This window comes from Octopus sinensis, linkage group LG4 (genome assembly GCF_006345805.1).
Source record: "Octopus sinensis linkage group LG4, ASM634580v1, whole genome shotgun sequence".
Lineage (NCBI taxonomy): Eukaryota > Metazoa > Mollusca > Cephalopoda > Octopoda > Octopodidae > Octopus > Octopus sinensis.
Window position 1 is genome coordinate 148742566 of NC_043000.1, and position 20000 is coordinate 148762565.

General features: G+C 35.4%; 1 protein-coding gene across 3 annotated transcripts in view; it reads right to left on the reverse strand.

Moving 5' to 3' along the window:
• Positions 1-20000, reverse strand: part of LOC115210622 — a 119130-nt gene that overhangs the window by 19222 nt on the left and 79908 nt on the right. For all 3 annotated transcript variants that reach the window (XM_036502549.1, XM_029779224.2, XM_029779225.2), the window contains 8 exons: positions 18195-18335; positions 16838-16927; positions 14169-14339; positions 12616-12704; positions 10636-10764; positions 9564-9637; positions 6406-6539; positions 1784-2053 (listed from right to left, as the gene is read on the reverse strand). In XM_036502549.1, coding sequence (XP_036358442.1) covers positions 1866-2053; positions 6406-6539; positions 9564-9637; positions 10636-10764; positions 12616-12704; positions 14169-14339; positions 16838-16927; positions 18195-18335 — 1016 coding nt within the window. In that variant the 3' untranslated portion in view covers positions 1784-1865. The remainder of the gene's footprint in view (positions 1-1783; positions 2054-6405; positions 6540-9563; positions 9638-10635; positions 10765-12615; positions 12705-14168; positions 14340-16837; positions 16928-18194; positions 18336-20000) is intronic.

Genomic DNA, 20000 nt, shown 5'->3' on the forward strand with positions numbered 1-20000 from the left:
GCACTGGGTCGATGTAATTGACTTAATCCGTTTGTCTGTCCTTGTTTGATCCTTTACATTCAGTAATTATTCCAAGCTAGACTGACTAGGATAGTTTTTATTGGTGCAATTTACCACTCAGCCAGAAATATTAGAACCATAGAAACTGAATGAATCAAAATACTTTTCTAATAAAACAAAGCAAAAAATTTTCATCATTATTTCATTATTTACAAATAAAATGTACATGATATAGTAAAAATATAGAAAAATAGTTTAATGGAAACTCTTCTGAGTACAGAATTATCACAGATTCCATAGTAATGTTCAATACAAATATTTAAAACTTAAAACTTATAAACCCATGTTTAAAATTAATTTAACAGAGTCATTTATAAAATTACAAATGATTTTTTAAGTCATATGCCATTTTGTATTTCAATGCTTTTGTTCATTCAAAAAATGATATATTCATCTCTAAAAAATATAACCTATTATTAGTACTTAATATTTTGTCATTATATCTAAACCAGTGTATAGAGCTAAGTACCTTTCTGAATAATTAAGGAATATGTTTTTCATAAGGAAATTAACGAAGGGAAAGAATTTTTTTTTAAATGAAGTAATGATTTTCTAACAACCTTTTAGCAGCACTATAGGTACCCATGCAGATCATTGCATTAGACCCTTTATTTATTAACAGCAAGCCACAGCATACATAGATCAGAATTGGGCCTCTACACTTGTAATACTGACCACTGAGCAATTACCCAATGTGCCTATGTCTTAAGGTGACATTGCCTGTTAGATGACCAGCAACTCATTTGTTGAAACTCACACACACACAAATGCTGTTGTTTACTGGTAAATAGTAAAAAATCATTACACTTTGGAAATTTATTTTTCACTAAATTCATTATGGAAACTTTCCTTTTTAATTCTCAGATGTTCCCCTAACCTCATGTTCAGGTTCGATGTCAAAAATTTAAGGACTTACTTTAGGTAAATACATAATTTGAGCAAGAGAATGAGATGATGTCCCAATATACCTTCTCTATTTTAAGCAAATTTCTTGTGGAGCTTGTCCAAAAGGGAAAAAAATCACTCAAGAAGTACAAACCATCTGAATTCCAACAATGCATAGGTTTGGTGTTCAATTCGAGTTGCATTAAACAGATGAGAAACAATTTGTCCTTAAATAGGACACTCATATACAATAGATACACTTCTCTCTGCTATAGAATGTTAGCACTGCAAGCTGATGAAAATCAATAATTTCACAGTGCTGTTACTGCATAAAGCAGTGAATGGTAGCATTATTCCTTCTAAGCTATGTACATGCGTGCCTGCACCTATATTTTTGCAATCAGTGCATTACAGAATTAATGTGTGCATAAATTGCTAGTTACCTAGTATATGCATTGTTGTCACAAGAAAATAATTTGCACCAACATAAAGATTTTTGCACACACTGACTATTAAAAATTTGAAGGAACATTGGTAGGAGAACTGAGCTACTGAAAGCTAAAATACCTTGGATAGGAACACAATGCAGAAACAATGACTGGTAACTCTTCACTTGGTTGTCCCTCACCTAACCCAAATGGTTATACTAAATCAGATGCAGATCTTGCAAGAGCCACAAAATCTGCTAAACACATCTTTAGTAGACCTGTCTAACACTTGCCCTATGCGCAACTTGTTAAGAAACTTTTCACTTTTGGAGTTATGATCATCATGATCACCACCAACATGATTATCATCATCAATAACATTAGGTAGAGAGAATAAAAAAATTGTATACCTTCTATTTAATATTTTCCTTAACTATATATCATTTTAAAAATAATAAAAGATTTTGTGTGAAAAATATGATTTAATATGGTCTAGTCATTTTCTTCATAATTATAGGCAAATTTCTCGTGACCGTCAAAAGCAACTTTTTGTCCATGAATTAAACATTGTATAACCCACTCTGTTGACAATAGAGGAATGTGTTGAGTGTCTGCTTGTTCAATTATATCCGGTGGACAGCTTCTGTCTGTGATGACTGCGTCTACAGATTTATTGGATCCTGAAACATGAAATATCAACAATGAGATGCTAAACATATGAAATGAAATATTATTTGGGATATATTATATATATATATATTATATATATATATATATATATATATATATATTACACACACACACACATTAGTTTGGTTATATATACATATATGCATACATTACTTTGGTTATAAATATCTATGTATTACGGAGATGTACTTGCATAGCGAGTGACTTGATCTGAGATCGTGTGCTGGAACGAAAACAATTGCAGCGTGGAAGGTGTTTATAAGCCATTTAAGAAACACACAAAACCGTTAGATTCACTTCAACAATTAAATTTAATTTGTCAAAATATTTTTGTCGCTTTGAGACCGCGACCTGTTCACTGACAAAACTTCGTGCTGCATGAAGAGATGCAGCACGAAGCTTTGTCAGTGAACAGGTCGCGGTCTCAAGTGACAAAAATATTTTGACAAATTAAATTTAATGTTGAAGTGAATCTAACGGTTTTGTGTGTTTCTTAAATGGCTTATAAACACCTTCCATGCTGTAATTGTTATATATTATATATATATATATATATATATTATATATATATATATATATATATATATACGTTTAAATATTTGTTGTGCAAGATTTTTTATGTGAAGGTCGTGTGTTGAAACAGATATTGTTTATATTCGGAATGGTCATATTGCCAGTTTAGCCAATAAAAACACACGCACTATATATTTGGTGTTATTTTGCTTCAGTGATATTTATTTTTTACATTAATCTTAATCTTATTTCGGCCAAAGTTCTTTCGTCACACTCCTGTGACCGCATCAGTGGTCCTTTGTTTTCTTCTCACTTACTTGTGTCTCTCCTTACTAACCGTCAGCCATTTTGTATTTCTATTGTATGTCTTCATTTGCGCATGCTTATATCTCTATGTGCGTCTATGTTTTTTAGTGTGTGTGTGTGGGGGGGATGCCTGTAATATTTGTATCTTCTGGTTATATACATTCTTGTAATTTGTATTTTGTTTTTGTTGTTGTTGCTTTTGTTCTAATTTTGTTCATGTGTTTACATCTACCCATTATTATCATTACATATGCTTGTATGTATGTATAACAACAATATTAGTAATAATAATAATAAATCTAATTGAAAAAAAAAAAAAATATATAATATATATATATATATATATAATATATATATATACATATATATATATACACATATACACACACATATACACATATACATACACACATATATACACATATACATATATATAGTTATTCATTTCTATTTCTTTAATTATCTGTGCATTTATTATGTTTGCAGGATCCACTATCGTCATATGTTGTGGTGTGCACTATTGCTCCATTCTAGTTTTCTATTCAGGCTAGGTTTATTTTCTATTATATGTGTAGCTTCTGTAATTTGTCTAATTGTTGCATCTGTTCTATGTGTGGACAATATCTTAATCTCTATGTTATTGATTGATCCCCCGTGTTCTTGTTCAGCGTGTTGGTACAGAATCGATGAGCTTTTACCTTCCTTGAGTTGTCTCCAATGTTCATTCGCCCGCTCACCAATGCTTCTTGCTGTTTCCCCTACGTATGTTACTGTCTTGTTACTGCATCGTCCCTCTATACATCTTATACTATAGACCACATTTCTGGCTTTACAGTTTGTTTGTGGGCTAAATCTACATACAGTGCAATAGTTATCCGTACAGAGAGTTCTACTAAAAGGATAGCTTCTACCAATTATAGATCTGATAGGGTTGCCTGGCTTTTCAACAACCTTAATTCTTAGTTTAAGTTTATCTAGGGTCCTTCTAAAGCGGTACGCCAGTTCACCTCCAGGGGTGGTGTCACGAACATGACATTCTGGTATTTATGGCTATCATACCAAGAGTTGGCCTTCCCTATTTTCTTTTTTGTCCTTTCTATAGTGTTCCATGACTTGTTCCTATAGAGTGGGCAAATCCCATTCCTATCATTACATAATATATTATCAAATTTCTTCATGGCTCCTTTGTATACTCTGACCCTTTCTTTATGGCTGTAACCTGAGAACTGCATGCGGTGAATGAAATACTGTATGTGTCTCTTTAATTCTGTAGGCTCGCACATGCGTGACACATTTCTCATTATTCTGACGAGGTCTGCCATCAAAATATTGAATTTGGCATTGCCCGCAATGGCTGAGTTCCGGTGGATCAGGTATTTTGAGGCCATAGGTTTTGCATAGTATGAATGAAGGATTTGGGTTTTATTTTTCACAATTTCTAGCCAGAGTTCAGTGTCTAGTACTGGTAGTCTATGGTTGGGGTGTTTAGTGGGGTAGTCTATTGTGACCTTAATACTCTGGTGGATGGAGTTAGCTATTTGCTGGATGCTCTCCATAGTATTAGTTTCTATTACTATATCAACATTACTCTCTTGTGGGGGTGCCTTTACTACTATATTGATATCATCAACATAACGAGAGTACATGTTTACGAGTATGGATTTCTGCAGTAGGCATTCTTTAAGCCTTCTGTCCCACCATACCATGAAGAGGTTGGCCACATCACCAGCGATACTAACACCGATGGCTGCCCCCTCGTCCTGGGCATATATTTTATTATTAAATTTAAATGTGTGGCCTTTTAGGGTAACTCTTATACTAGCTCCTAGTGCATGTGCGATCATTTTCTTTACCTGATGGACATTTGTGGGGCTCCGTATGGCTCTGGTCCATCCGCGCCATCTTTCTATATGTGTCTTCCTAGCCATAGAAGTAATTGTAGGCGGTCTACCTCTTAAACATCTACTGGGGCAGAAACTACTAAGATTATGTTTATCTAAGTATTCACTATTATATGTCAGTCTAAGTAGGAGGCCCAGTTCATCTGTGTCGACATTACAGAACTCCACCTGGCTCTCATTGATCATCTCCACGCACTTCTCCACTGCAAAATCTACGTCAATCGATGGGTATAGGGATACCACATCCATGCTACCTACTATACATCCTGTCAAGTCACAAGTTTTGTTACAGTCACTGATCCTGCTTAGGAGATCTTCTGTGCTGTCACACACATCAGGTGACATCCTGATTATAGGGCGTATGATCATTGAGAGGAAGTAGGAGATTCTGTAATTGCTAGCGATATTCGCTCCACAGACTGGTCTTGTTGGTGGTCCTGCTATAGGGTCAGTAAAACCTTTATGGTCCTTGTGAAGTCCATACAGTGCCGGGATATCATTGTTCCAGGCTTGGAAATTCCTTGCAGTACGTTTCTGAGGTCCCAGAACAATTGTCCACATCATCATTAGAACAAAAGCAACAACAACAAAAACAAAATACAAATTACAAGAATGTATATAACCAGAAGATACAAATATTACAGGCATCCCCCCCACACACACACTAAATAAACATAGACGCACATAGAGATATAAGCATGCGCAAATGAAGACATACAATAGAAATACAAAATGGCTGACGGTTAGTAAGGAGAGACACAAGTAAGTGAGAAGAAAACAAAGGACCACTGATGCGGTCACAGGAGTGTGACGAAAGAACTTTGGCCGAAATAAGATTAAGATTAATGTAAAAAATAAATATCACTGAAGCAAAATAACACCAAATATATAGTGCGTGTGTTTTTATTGGCTAAACTGGCAATATGACCATTCCGAAATATAACAATATATATATATATATATTATTTATATGAGATATATTTATATATATATTTATATTATTTATATGAGATGCAGCACATAGTTTTGTCAGTGAACAGGTCGCAGTCTCAAAGCGACGAAAATATTTTGACAAATTAAATTTAAATGTTGAAGTGAATCTAACGGTTTTTGTGTGTTTCTTAAATGGCTTATAAACACCTTCCACGCTGCAATTATATATATATCTTCATATATAAAAGTAAGGTTGTGTGTCTGTCTCCTACGATTTAGATTCCTAACTACTCCCACATTTTGCAGTGCAGTTTAACCAAAAGCGGGTATCTTATAGACGTGATTCATATCGAGCCCTTCTGGGTATTAGCGCGCGTCTACGATGAGTCTACGATTTAAAAAAAAATTTACCATAATTTTTCCGTATTTTTAATGCATTTTCGCTCGGTTTATATAAGGAAGTAACTCTCTAAAAATGTATTATTAAATCTCAGAACATAAAAATCCAGAGTAACAACCCCCTCCTTTGTGGTTAGCCATATTTAGTCTGCTGAGTTGGGCAAATAGATTCTGCTCTTATAGAGAAGATGAAGAGACAGGAGGAAATCAGGCAAATGCCTGAATTTGCAAACACAGCAAATTTGTAAGAAAATGTAAAAAATAAATGATAACAAAAATTACAAACAAACCTTTAGTTTTTCTAAATTTCTTTATAATTCTACAGCCTGCAATTGTAAGAATCTCAGACCAAATATTGACAAATTCATTTTGACTTGAAGTTACTAAGATTTCAAAGTCTTCCAAACATTTTGCTTTCATTTTGCTGAACAAAAAAAAAAGAAATAATATGAAACCTCAACTTATGAAAACTCAACAAGGTGGTGGAAAGTAACGAGGCATTAATAATTGCTTATTGAATTTTTAGTATCACTGAAGCCATGATTAAAACATTTTTTAAACAGACAACACTAATGGGGATTTCTTATTTTCTTACTGTCATATTTTCCAGATGGTTGGTCGCTTGATTGTTCAGGAGTGAGCTAAGATAGCAAGCACACTATGAAGTATGGAATTCCATTGTTTTGGTTCAGAGATGATGGTGTGCATGGAAAGGTAAGCAAGCAACATTACATCTGGAGACAATAAAAACTTGTCATGCAAAACTGATGACCAAAGGCTCTGTGAACGATGCAAGAAGTGGCCATCCAACCACATCCCGATCAGTGGAGAACGTGGCAACAGTGCAGAAAATGTTTAATCACAGCCCACAAATATCAAAACGTCAAGCAGCTGGACAAAGTGGACTAACAAGACACACAATACGTATGGTGTTGTGTAAAGAATTAAATTTTCGTCCATGGAAACCCCATTATGTGCAGGGACTAAAACCTGAAGACTTTGACTGCAAAATGGAATGTGGAATGGTCTCCAAAAAGTCCAGATCTCATTCTGTGTGATTTTTACCTGTGAGGTTACACAAAAGAAGAGGTGTACAAGACAAAACCTTGCACACAGGAGGTTTTGGAGACACAGATTCAGGAGGTTCTCAATGATATCCCAGATGTCTTTAGAATGTTGTTCATTCCATCCCTGACCATTTGAGGAAACTGGTTGATGCCACCAGTGCTCATGTTAAAATATGAAGATTTACTTTCATTTTCTCAGGTAATAAAGAACATGTGTCATTTGTTTCAATAAATTTGTAAAAGGAATATGGATCTTATTACCAATTTTTTATGCCAACTTACTTTTCACCCAGCCTGTAGTAAGAGGAGGGATATAATATCCAGGTAGATACCGAATGGCGTTAGGAAGGGCATCCAGCCGTAGAAACACTGCCAAATCTAACTGGGCCTGATGAAGCCTTCTGGCTTCACAGACCCCAGTTAAACCGTCCAACCCATGCTAGCATGGAAAACGGACGCTAAATGATGATGATGATGATGATGATGAAAATGCCAAGGCTGGCTCCTTCAGATGGTGTGTTTTATGGTAAACTTCATTTAACTCCCATCTGAAGCTACAGTTTATTTCTTGGCTACTTAGAGTGTAAGGTACAGTATTGATAATAAGGAGAATGAAGAATTTGAACATTCAAACTTTATGTTTATTTCCAGTTAGCTTATTCATAATAATTGTCCAACACACGTTTCAATCGTACCCATTGCATATTTATATGCAGTGATTTATGCATTATTAGTATGATCCCTTCAGGGTATACAAATATGACATTGATTAAAGAGAAATTGTCTTCTGTTATTAGATTGAATTACGCTTGGTAGAAGTAAATGATGACCTTTCAACAATGAACTATTTTTGTCAACTGATTGTTTGGGTAAAATTCAGCAATAGCTACAGCAGTGTTTGTACAATCGAAACAAGTGTCAGACAATTATTATGAAGAAGCTAACTGGAAATAAACATAGAGTTTGATTGTTCAAATTCTTCATTCTCCATATTAATACTATATATATATATATATATATATATATATATATATATATAATATGAGAGAGAGACCACTATGTGGTCTATTCTAGTGCTAAAAATAGATCTATTTTTAGCACTAGAGTAGACCACATTGTGGTCTCTCTCTCATATTTATCTATAAATTTGTATTGTATCCCTGGTTTTTATGTGCTAAGCCACTTGGTGTTAAATTGATGGTATATTTAATTAATATTAAATTTTTCACCCTCATTTATAAATATATATATATAATATATATATATATATATACACACACACAAACAGACTGAGATTGAAATGAAGAGTGAGAGAAAGAGAATGATATAGCTTGAAGGAACCAAATTTTTTAGCCTTCTAACTGTGAAATTAAATTTCATAATTATCCCTATAATTATGTTCAATATCTGCCAAAAAATAGAATTGGTATTTTCTGCAACAAGTCATGTTGCCTCAATAAATTTGATATATCTCAACAAAAAATAGTTTTAAATATGACATTCCTTAACAAAAGATAGACTGGTATATAAAACAGCTTTCTGCAGTTAAGTGCAATGGCATTTTGAGCAGATATGTCAGATTTCTGCAGTAAACGGGTTAAATATAATTCTTCCCTAATTTTATGTGTTTAATTTGTTGACTTCCTTCTGTGATTTTTCAAAATTTTATATTGGAGACAATTTGAATTTAAGCGTATCTAATTTTACATATGAATAAATTAGTGTCTTAAGAGTCATATGGCTATATAAACTTAGACTTAGATAAAGTTAGATATGTTTTGACCAAAGATTGATCCAGGCTATATCTAACTTAATAGCACCATATAGGTTTAAAAATAGGTTTAAATAGGTTTAAAATGTTCAGTATGTGTACAGTTGACTTTCTTTGTAATATGATAAGCAGTCAATGATAGAATGAATGCATAAATGAGAAAGAAAGAGAAAAGAAATATACCGCCTTAAGACTCCTGTTAATAATTTGCCCTTAATGTTGATGGTGATAGTGGTGATGGTGGAGGTGGTAACAGTGACAATGATTTCTAACATAGACACAAGGCCAGAAATGAAAGGCAAGCGAGCTGGCAGAATCATTAGCACATCAGGCGACATGCTTAGCAGTATTTCGTCTGTCGCTACGTTCTGAGTTCAAATTCCGCCAAGGTTGACTTTGCCTTTCATCCTTTCGAGGTCAATTAAATAAGTACCAGTTATGCACTGGGGTCGATATAATCGACTTAATCCTTTTTGTCTGTCCTTGTTTGTCCCATCTGCGTGTAGCCCCTTGTGGGCAGTAAAGAAATAAGAAATGAAAGGAGGGGAAACAGTAAATATAAAAATCCCAGTAGTAGACAATAATAATTTAGTGAAATAAACGAACTAACCTTTCCATAAGAGTCTTTTTTGTAATACTTATGCCAGCCTGTAATAGGTATGATTTATAATCTAAAAATGTTCCCTGAAAAAGAAAATAATCAAACAATAAAATTTTGCAAATTTATCATTGAATCAACCAAAGAAACAGAAAAAAATCCATATTTTAGTATTTTGTCATTAATTCTTTTGCTATTAACCATTCACTTTTCCTTCAACAAACATTGCCATTAATTATATGTTCTGTCTGTAACTGTTGAATAATATTTGAAATAAAACCTGGAGATATAATGCTTAACACATTCATAATGATTTGCTTTGTTTTGCAAGTTTTTATATTATATAGTTGGTTAAGGTGCTTAATTGCTAACACTGCTTATCTGCCAGAAAATATGAACAAAAACCTTTAAAAAATCAATCTATAACAGAGTCACATTCATAATAGAGTTACATCATCATCATCATCATTTAACATCCGCTTTCCATGCTAGCATGGGTTGAACAGTTTGACTGTGGGCTGGCGGACCAGATGGCTGCACCAGGCTCCAGTCTTGATCTGGCAGAGTTTCTACAGCTGGATGCCCTTCCTAACGCCAACCACTCCGAGAGTGTAGTGGGTGCTTTTACGTGCCACCGGCACGGGGGCCAGTCAGGCGGCACTGGCAACGGCCACGCTTGAATTTTTTTTTCTTTTTTTTTTTACACATGCCAACGGCACAGGTGCCAGTAAGGCGATGCTGGTAATGATCCCACTCGAATGATGCCTCCTACATGCCACCAGCACGGAAGCCAGTTAGCCACTCTGACAACGATCACGCTCAGATGGTGCTCTTAGTACCCTACTAGCATGGGGCACAAGTGCCAAAAAATACAAAATTTTCTTTCCTCAGCTAAATTAAAAACAAAATACTTAATTCAATATCATCCAACTATAGACCCTTCCCAGCTTAGAAAATTGAATATTTAACTGTAACTTATTCCAGGAAATGAAAAGCAATAATTTAGTGTATTTTATCCTAATAGCATTTACCTCTCATTACAAAAATGTTGTGCATAATATCTGCAATTCTAGAAAGGACTTACCTGCTTACAACAATCTCTCACCCACAAATGAGATACACAAGGAATACCAGCTGCAAGTCCTTGAAGGTATTTGACAGTTCTCTGGTAAGTATTGGACACAACAAAACTTGTTTTATGTGGAGACAGAAACTGGAAATTAAAGAAAATTTCTTTATAATAACATAGAATAAATAAGCAAAAAAAGAGAAAATATGAGCTTCTATATGCATTTTAAAATATTCATTATCCAGTATAAAAAAATGTATAGTTTATTAATTTTCTTTGGATTCCTTTGGAGTGAGATGAAATCATTGCATGAGGTTAGTGCACTTAAATGAAAAATATATAAAAAAGATAAGTGCAGGAGTGGCTGTGTGGTAAGTAGCTTGCTAACCAACCACATGGTTCCGGGTTCAGTCCCACTGCGTGGCATCTTGGGCAAGTGTCTTCTGCTATAGCCTCGGGCCGACCAATGCCTTGTGAGTGGATTTGGTAGACGGAAACTGAAAGAAGCCTGTCGTATATATGTATATATATATGTATGTATATATATGCATGTGTGTGTTTGTGTGTCTGTGTTTGTCCCCCTAGCATTGCTTGACAACCGATGCTGGTGTGTTTACGTCCCCGTCACTTAGCGGTTCGGCAAAAGAGACCGATAGAATAAGTACTGGGTTTACAAAGAATAAGTCCCGGGGTCGATTTGCTCGACTAAAGGCGGTGCTCCAGCATGGCCGCAGTCAAATGACTGAAACAAGTAAAAGAGTAAAAGAGAGTAAATGAATTAAATTAAAATGTCAAATTACACAATTTCTATTATACAAACCACATCAAGTTTTACACAATAAAATCAACCTTAATTAAAATGGTGACAATTTTTCCCAAATTAACATGGATAATAAAAGACTACAAAATAACCTCCATCCTATTGACTTTATGTCTGATCCATTCTTTTATAAAATCTAGGATTGGGTTCTTTTAGTCTAAGACATTTTTAATCCTTCTTCTGTTTAGGTTATGTTTTTTTCATGTTACCTAGCTCATACGTCAAATACCTAAAAAAAATTAGAACTGTTATTTTTGTATCTAACAACATATGTTACTAAAACCTTACCAATTTCTAAACTTATTCTACATGGGCAAAAATAATAAGCATTAACCGCCAGCATCTCTCAGACTTTTGCCTTCACTATACACCATACAGGTTAAACCTACTTCTTTGAATATAGAATTAAATACACTTTGCTGGTCAACAATCTTTTATTGTCATCCATCTTCTTAGGCAAGTATGAGCTACTACATTTCATTAACATATTTTGTACTCTTTTACTTGTTTCAGTCATTTGACTGCGGCCATGCTAGAGCACCGCCTTTAGTCGAGCAAATCAACCCCGGGACTTATTCTTTGTAAGCCCAGTACTTATTCAACCAGCATCGGTTGTCAAGCAATGCTAGAGGGACAAACACAGACACACAAACATACATATATATATACATATATACGACAGGCTTCTTTCAGTTTCCGTCTACCAAATCCACTCACAAGGCATTGGTCGGCCCGGGGCTATAGCAGAAGACACTTGCCCAAGATGCCACACAGTGGGACTGAACCCGGAACCATGTGGTTGTTTAGCAAGCTACTTACCACACAGCCACTCCTGCGCCTATGTACATTGACGTTTTTTCAGTGATTACATCTCATTTAGATAACAGAATTTGTCTACAAGCTCAAAACAATTATTAACAACTATAAGTATAGATCATTAAACAGTCAGCTGAAATTATGAGCACTTGAAACTTTAAGAAACATACCATTAGACAAAACAGACTATGGGAAAATAAATTACTATTGTCACCTTATAAACATACAGGGGACATTAGAAAAGGTATACTACTGCAAAGAATCACCCTAATGCATGAGTTTTACAAATAACTCAACTCATACTAATGTGAAAAAATAAATATAAGAATAATTTTATATATTAATATGAGTAAACTTACATCTTTGTGCCAGGAACTAAAAACTTGTCCTCCACCTGTTTCAAGTTGGATCCGTAAATGGTTTTTATCGAAGGGAACTTTAGGTTCAACTGCAAAAAAAGTATTAATTTTATTTTTGGGGACTTATCATCATCATCATCATCATTGTTTAATGTCTGCTTTCTATGGTGGCATGGGTTGGACGGTTTGACTGAGGACTGGCAAACCAGAAGGCTACACCAGGCTCCAATCTGACCTGGCAAGGTTTCTACAACTGGATGCCCTTCCTAATGCCAAGAGTGTAGTGGGGGCTTTTACGTGCCAGAAGCACAAGGGCCAGTCAGGCATCACTGGCAGTGACCACATTCGTATGGTGCATTTTATCTGAATGCAAATATCAAATTCAATCACCTGCTTTTACTTATAATTCAAATAAAGCTATCACTGAGAGAAAAATCTCTGAAATAGTAGAGAAGCAGAGCGATAAATTTTTGGCAGCAATTGGAATTACACACTTCCACAATGGTAACCACAACATCTGTGATAGAATGAATGCATGATTTGATTGTAATTATTCAAATATTTAGCAGCAACTCACAAATATATATGAAGTATGTTCATCCTATCTTCTGAAAACATGCCCCAGTATAAACCCTGTACAGGAGCCTCTATGACATCTCAAAAGGACATATCTCAGTCACATTTGATAATATAGCCCTAGATATACATGGTCAGGAAAAAAATGTCTCATGACAAGCATGCCTCCCATTGTAAGTCTGCTCATTCAGAGATGGCCTGGGGCTAAACAACATATTTTAGTTTGTTAACAGTATCAGTTTTATTACCACTGGAGAAATCAATTGTTGAGCTATCAAACGGTTCAATAATTCTAAGTCTAGACCTGTATCTTAACAGTGAACTTTGATGTGTTATAATTCTGGCAATATTTTTCAACCTTTCTACATTGACAACATACCAAAATGATATTGGTTTGCTGCATTCTTAATTAATGTTCTTTAGAACTTTTATTAGATCTATGTTATAATTATCATCACTGCCATTTGATTTTTGTCCATTATACAGGGAGATTCAAAAGTCGCCATACATAAGAACAACTTATTTTTTTTATAAGAAACAGTTTTTTTAATTTAACTGTTTCTTATAAAAAAAACAAATTTTTCCAATGTATGGTGACTTTTGAATCACCCTGTAATTTAATGCAGTAGAATTCAGCAATTTTGCAGCAATATTTCACACAACAGTTGAAAATAATATATCAAGATTTGATTGCTGTATGACAGATTTGAAAATCATTAGTTGCCATAATTGAAGAATTGATGAACTTTTAAGTGACCTCTATGTGGTCACCCAACTCACAGCAAAAAACAACAGCCAAATGTCTGAAAGAAAATGGGATTGTCAGTGCTGGAATCCTTTTAACCATAGGTTTGCTTGACCACGACTAACTTGGGGCTAAACAACAACAGTGCAGTTTTTGTTGGTGAGGGAGAGGTTTTTGTACTAACTAGAAATTAACTAAGAGATAGTTATGAGAAGAATGCTAATGGTATCACCTCCTAAGTCAGAATTAGACAAATTGGTTGAACTTTCAGATGAGAATTCATGAAGTAATTTCTTGTCGATTAACTTTTGTTCAGGAGATTTTTCAGTGTAAGTGAGCAAGAAATTCATTGCATTGAAAAGCGACTTCTTTGGAACTGGTCCCTTCACAACTTCAAAGAGTTCTGAAATTAATCAAAATACAAATATAGAAGTCTTAGAGGAAGATGGAGTAGGGAAAAGAGAAAAAGAAATAAAAGAAAATAAGTGGGGTTTTTTTCTCTTTTGTCTTTCAGACTAAACACAAAACTACCTACATGTAGGGGATAATAACACTGTGTAACAAAATTTTAATTTTTTTCTTTTTGTCACTGGTCAGTAAGTGTTATTTATTTCCTATTTGCTTCTATCTAAAAATCAAAGGAAATGACTACTATTCCCTTCAAACTTTGCTTTTGTGACCTGGACATCAATGTTGTTATGAGTAGGAGTAGTGGGGGAGCATGATAGCCATGTGTTGAGAGGGATTCCTTGGGGTTTGAATAAATGTAACAAAAGCAAAATTTGAAAGAAATATTAGCCATTTTTCATATTTTCTTAGGGTAAGCAAATAGGAAATAAGAGTTGCTACACAAGGACAAAAATCGTATTACATCGTGTGATGCATTGAATCCAATGTAATCAAAAGGGAGGAGATGCATCAGTATATGGTGATAATTTCAGGAACAAAAAGCAACATATTCAAGCATATTCACCTCAGTCAGTTACACTTTGAGTTGATCAGTATATAAAGAAACAGAGGCAAAGAAATAATGTTAATGATAAATATCAACAACAGCGCTGAAGGAAAACATCTCAGGAAAGTATACTGCATACTAAACATACATATAGTAGAGTTCCATATAACAGAGTGAACTGAAAAACTTTGATTAGCTGGTGTTACTCTGGAAGAGTATCAAAAATTCTTTCTAGGAATATTTGAAATCCAAAACCAACAGGTAAGGATACTCAAATTAAGTATCAAAAATTCTTTCTGGGAATATTTGAAATCCAAAACCAACAGGTAAGGATACTCAAATTAAGTATCAAAAATTCTTTCTAGGAATATTTGAAATCCAAAACCAACAGGTAAGGATACTCAAATTAAGTATCAAAAATTCTTTCTAGGAATATTTGAAATCCAAAACCAACAGGTAAGGATACTCAAATTAAGTATCAAAAATTCTTTCTAGGAATATTTGAAATCCAAAACCAACAGGTAAGGATACTCAAATTAAGTATCAAAAATTCTTTCTAGGAATATTTGAAATCCAAAAACAACAGGTAAGGATACTCGAATTAAGTATCAAAAATTCTTTCTAGGAATATTTGAAATCCAAAACCAACAGGTAAGGATACTCAAATTAAGTATCAAAAATTCTTTCTAGGAATATTTGAAATCCAAAACCAACAGGTAAGGATACTCAAATTAAGTATCAAAAATTCTTTCTAGGAATATTTGAAATCCAAAACCAACAGGTAAGGATACTCAATTAAGTATCAAAAATTCTTTCTAGGAATATTTGAAATCCAAAAACAACAGTAAGGATACTCGAATTAAGTATCAAAAATTCTTTCTAGGAATATTGAAATCCAAAACCAACAGGTAAGGATACTCAAATTAAGTATCAAAAATTCTTTCTAGGAATATTTGAAATCCAAAACCAACAGGTAAGGATACTCAAATTAAGTATCAAAAATTCTTTCTAGGAATATTTGAAATCCAAAACCAACAGGTAAGGATACTCAAATTAAGTATCAAAAATTCTTTCTAGGAATATTTGAAATCCAAAACCAACAGGTAAGGATACTCAAATTAAGTATCAAAAATTCTTTCTAGGAATATTTGAAATCCAAAACCAACAGGTAAGGATGATAACTCCAATGATATTAGCTAAGACAGATTTAAGTTTTTAATGCAATACATGGGGAAAATGGAGCACAAGTGTTATAATCAGGAACACTGGTAGTGATGCTGATGGTTGGGTAACTATCTCTTTACAACACGATAGGGGCAGGTGGGGATGCAGATAAAACAGGAAACAATATGTTGTCTGGTGGGATCTATGTACACACACAGTGTGTGTGTGTCTTTGCATATGTATATATGTTTGTATGTACGTATGTGGAGTGGCTGTGTGGTAAGTAGCTTGCTAACCAACCACATGGTTCTGGGTTCAGTCCCACTGCGTGGCATCTTGGGCAAGTGTCTTCTGCTATAGCCCCGGGCCGACCGAAGCCTTGTGAGTGGATTTGGTAGATGGAAACTGAAAGAAGCCTGTCGTATATATGTGTATATATATATATGTATGTTTGTGTGTCTGTGTTTGTCCCCCTAGCATTGCTTGACAACCGATGCTGGTGTGTTTACGTCCCCGTCACTTAGCGGTTCGGCAAAAGAGACCGATAGAATAAGTACTGGGCTTACAAAGAATAAGTCCCGGGGTCGATTTGCTTGACTAAAGACGATGCTCCAGCATGGCCGCAGTCAAATGACTGAAACAAGTAAAAAAGAGAGAAAAAGAGTATGTATGTATGTATGTGTGTGTGTGTGTGTGTATGTATGTATGTATGTATGTATGTTGTATGTATGTATGTATGTATGTATTTATTTATGTAAGTAATTTTTATATTAAAGGTTTACCTTTTTTAGCCCGTCGGTTTGTGGTGTCTTCATAATTATGTTTGGGAGATGCAATAGCAGCTCCAATATGGCAGATGCTGCCATCAGAATCTGAAAAAAATGGTAAAAATTATTTTTTATATTTAATACACATCACTTTCTTGTGTAACTCATCAATCTATATTTCATCTGAAATACTACTAATACAAGTCTCTGACTAATGAACCTACTGAGTCAAATGTTTTGCTGTTGTAGCAACACTACTACTACTACAACTACAACCACCACCACAACTACTACTACTACTACTTAGATTGAACTTCTCACCCACTACTAATCTTCCATTCTTTTTAAATATTTATCAAAAAAAGGCACCACTGATATAATTGGTGACCCCAATATCACATGATTCTTAAGTTCAATAAGTCTTTGAAAAAACCAGAAAGAGAATAAGAGAGAGAGAGAGAGAGAGAGAGAGAGAGAGACAGACAGACAGACAGACAGACAGAGTGATTGCATCAAGTAGTAAGAATACAACTTGAAACAACCAAAAACAAATATAACGACAGCTGTCGGCGATAATGACAATGGAGAATGATTGACAGAGAACAGTAGAGGCATGTATTTTGTATTTGGATGGAAGCACTCCGTCGGTTACGACAACGAGGGTTCCGGTTGATCCAAATCAACGGAACAGCCTGCTCGTGAAATTAACGTGTAAGTGGCTGAGCACTCCACAGACACGTGCACCCTTAACGTAGTTCTCGGGGACATTCAGCGTGACACACAGAGTGACAAGGCCGGCCCTTTGAAATACAAGGTACAACAGAAACAGGAAGTAAGAGTGAGAGAAAGTTGTGGTGAAAGAGTACAGCAGGGATCACCACCATCCCCTGCTGGAGCCTCATGGAGCTTTAGGTGTTTTCGCTCAATAAACACTCACAATGCCCGGTCTGGGAATCGAAACCGCGATCCTACGACCGCGAGTCCGCTGCCCTAACCACTGGGCCATTGCGCATCCATTTTGTATTTAAGTTATGGTACAATCCTACTGGAATTATGTGAATATACAATCTTTAACCCTTTAGTGTTCAGATTACTCTGTTAAATGTAATACTTTTTCACTCAAATTGTTTTGAATTAATCCTGGATTATCTTACAGCTTTGAGATTTCAATGATGTGATTACTTATTTTTAGAATGGCATTGTAGGTTAGGTGTGAGAGGCTAGACATCGCCAGTTTGAATATAAAACATGTAGAATATATTGGGCCGGATTTGGCCAGTTTAAACACTAAAGGGTTAAGTCAGAAGTTCAATATTTTATTCAAAAGAGTCTTGTCTTAAGTAGTGAAGAAAATGAATGTTAAGAAAAATACCTTTTTTTAAGGTAGATGCTTTTCTTTTATGAGTTGGTGTACTCATTGCTCGTGGTTCCATTCTTGTCAATTTCTTATTTTTTTCATTTTCGGACGAAACTTTCCGACTAGCTGAACGCCGAGATCCATCAACCAAATTGTCTTTAATGATAAACGATAAGTTATCAACCATCTTACAAACAATAACTCTGAGCACCTTTTCAAACTCCACCCATCTAACACCCGTGGACATATTTACAAAGTCAGAAAACAGCACAGTTCCCATGACTTCAGGAAACATTTTTTCACGCTGAGAGTTGCTGAAGCATGGAACAAACTGCCAGCATCGGTTGTTAGTTGTCGGAGCACTGCATCCTTCAAAACTTCCATGCTTTCTGAGATTCGCCAACGCTACACCTGATTTTCTCCCCTCCATACACACACAAGCATGTATCTGACTCATACATTGTTCGCTTTCCAGACATTTTTACATTACTGCATACACTTTATATGCACTTTCTGACAAGTTGTGGTGCACCTGAGCACTGTATACAATTATTTCATTATCATATTATAAGTTTTGAACTGAGCGCTAATATGGTTTGTTGAATAAATGGACATGTCGTCATTGTCTTCATTTAACGTCTATTTTCCATGCTGGCAAGGGAAAGCTGGGGAGCTGCACTATGTTCCAATCTGATTTGGCATACTTTCTACAGCTGGATGCCTTTCCTAGCGCCAACCACTCCAAGAGTATAGTGGGTGCCTTTTACATGCCACCAGCATGCCTGCCACTGACGTGACACCAACATTGGACATGACTACAACCTCACTTGACTTAACAGGTCTTCTTAAGCACGGTATATCACCAAAGGTCTTGGTCACCTATCATTGCCTCTGTGAGGCCCAACACTCAAACAGTGCTTTTTATGTGCCACTGGTACAAATGCCAGTCAGACAGCACTGGTATCGGTCACGGCTATGATTCCCCTTGGCTTGACAGGTTTTCTCAATGTTAATCTGCCCTAGTTAGAACTCCCTTTTTACTTGTTTCAGTCATTTGACTGCTGCCATGCTGGAGCACCGACTTTAGTCGAGCAAATCGACCCCAGGACTTATTCTTTGTAAGCCTAGTACTTATTCTATCGGTCTTCTTTTGCCGACCCGCTCAGTTACGGGGACGTAAACACACCAGCATCGGTTGTCAAGCGATGTTGGGGGGACAAACAGACACAAATACACACACACACACACACATACATACACATACATACACACACACATACATACATACATACATACAGATATACATACATACGTACATACGTACATATATACGACGGGCTTCTTTCAGTTTCCGCCAACCAAATCCACTCACAAGGTTTTGATCGGCCCGAAGCTATAGTAGAAGACACTTGCCCAAGATGCCACGCAGTGGGACTGAACCCGGAACCATGTGGTTGGTTAGCAAGCTACTTACCACACAGCCACTCCTGCGCCTATTACTGTGCCAGTTACTTTAAAATATTATTTAAATTATTAAAAAAAGCCAAGCCAGCTACCTTCATTTCAGTGTTTGCACCTACCCTTATTTATGGTCAGGAATATAATGACTGAAAGAATATGATCGTAAATATAAACAGCTGAAAAGGGGTTCCTCCAAAGAGTCTTTGGAATAATATTATTTGATAGAGTGCATAGCTAGGAGATCTGAGAAGCACTCCAGGTAGGGCCACTACTTATCCAAATTGAGAGACCATAGGTCCGATACTATGAACATGTGGTAAGAATGTCTCAGGAAAAAAATTGTTGAACAGATTTTACAGG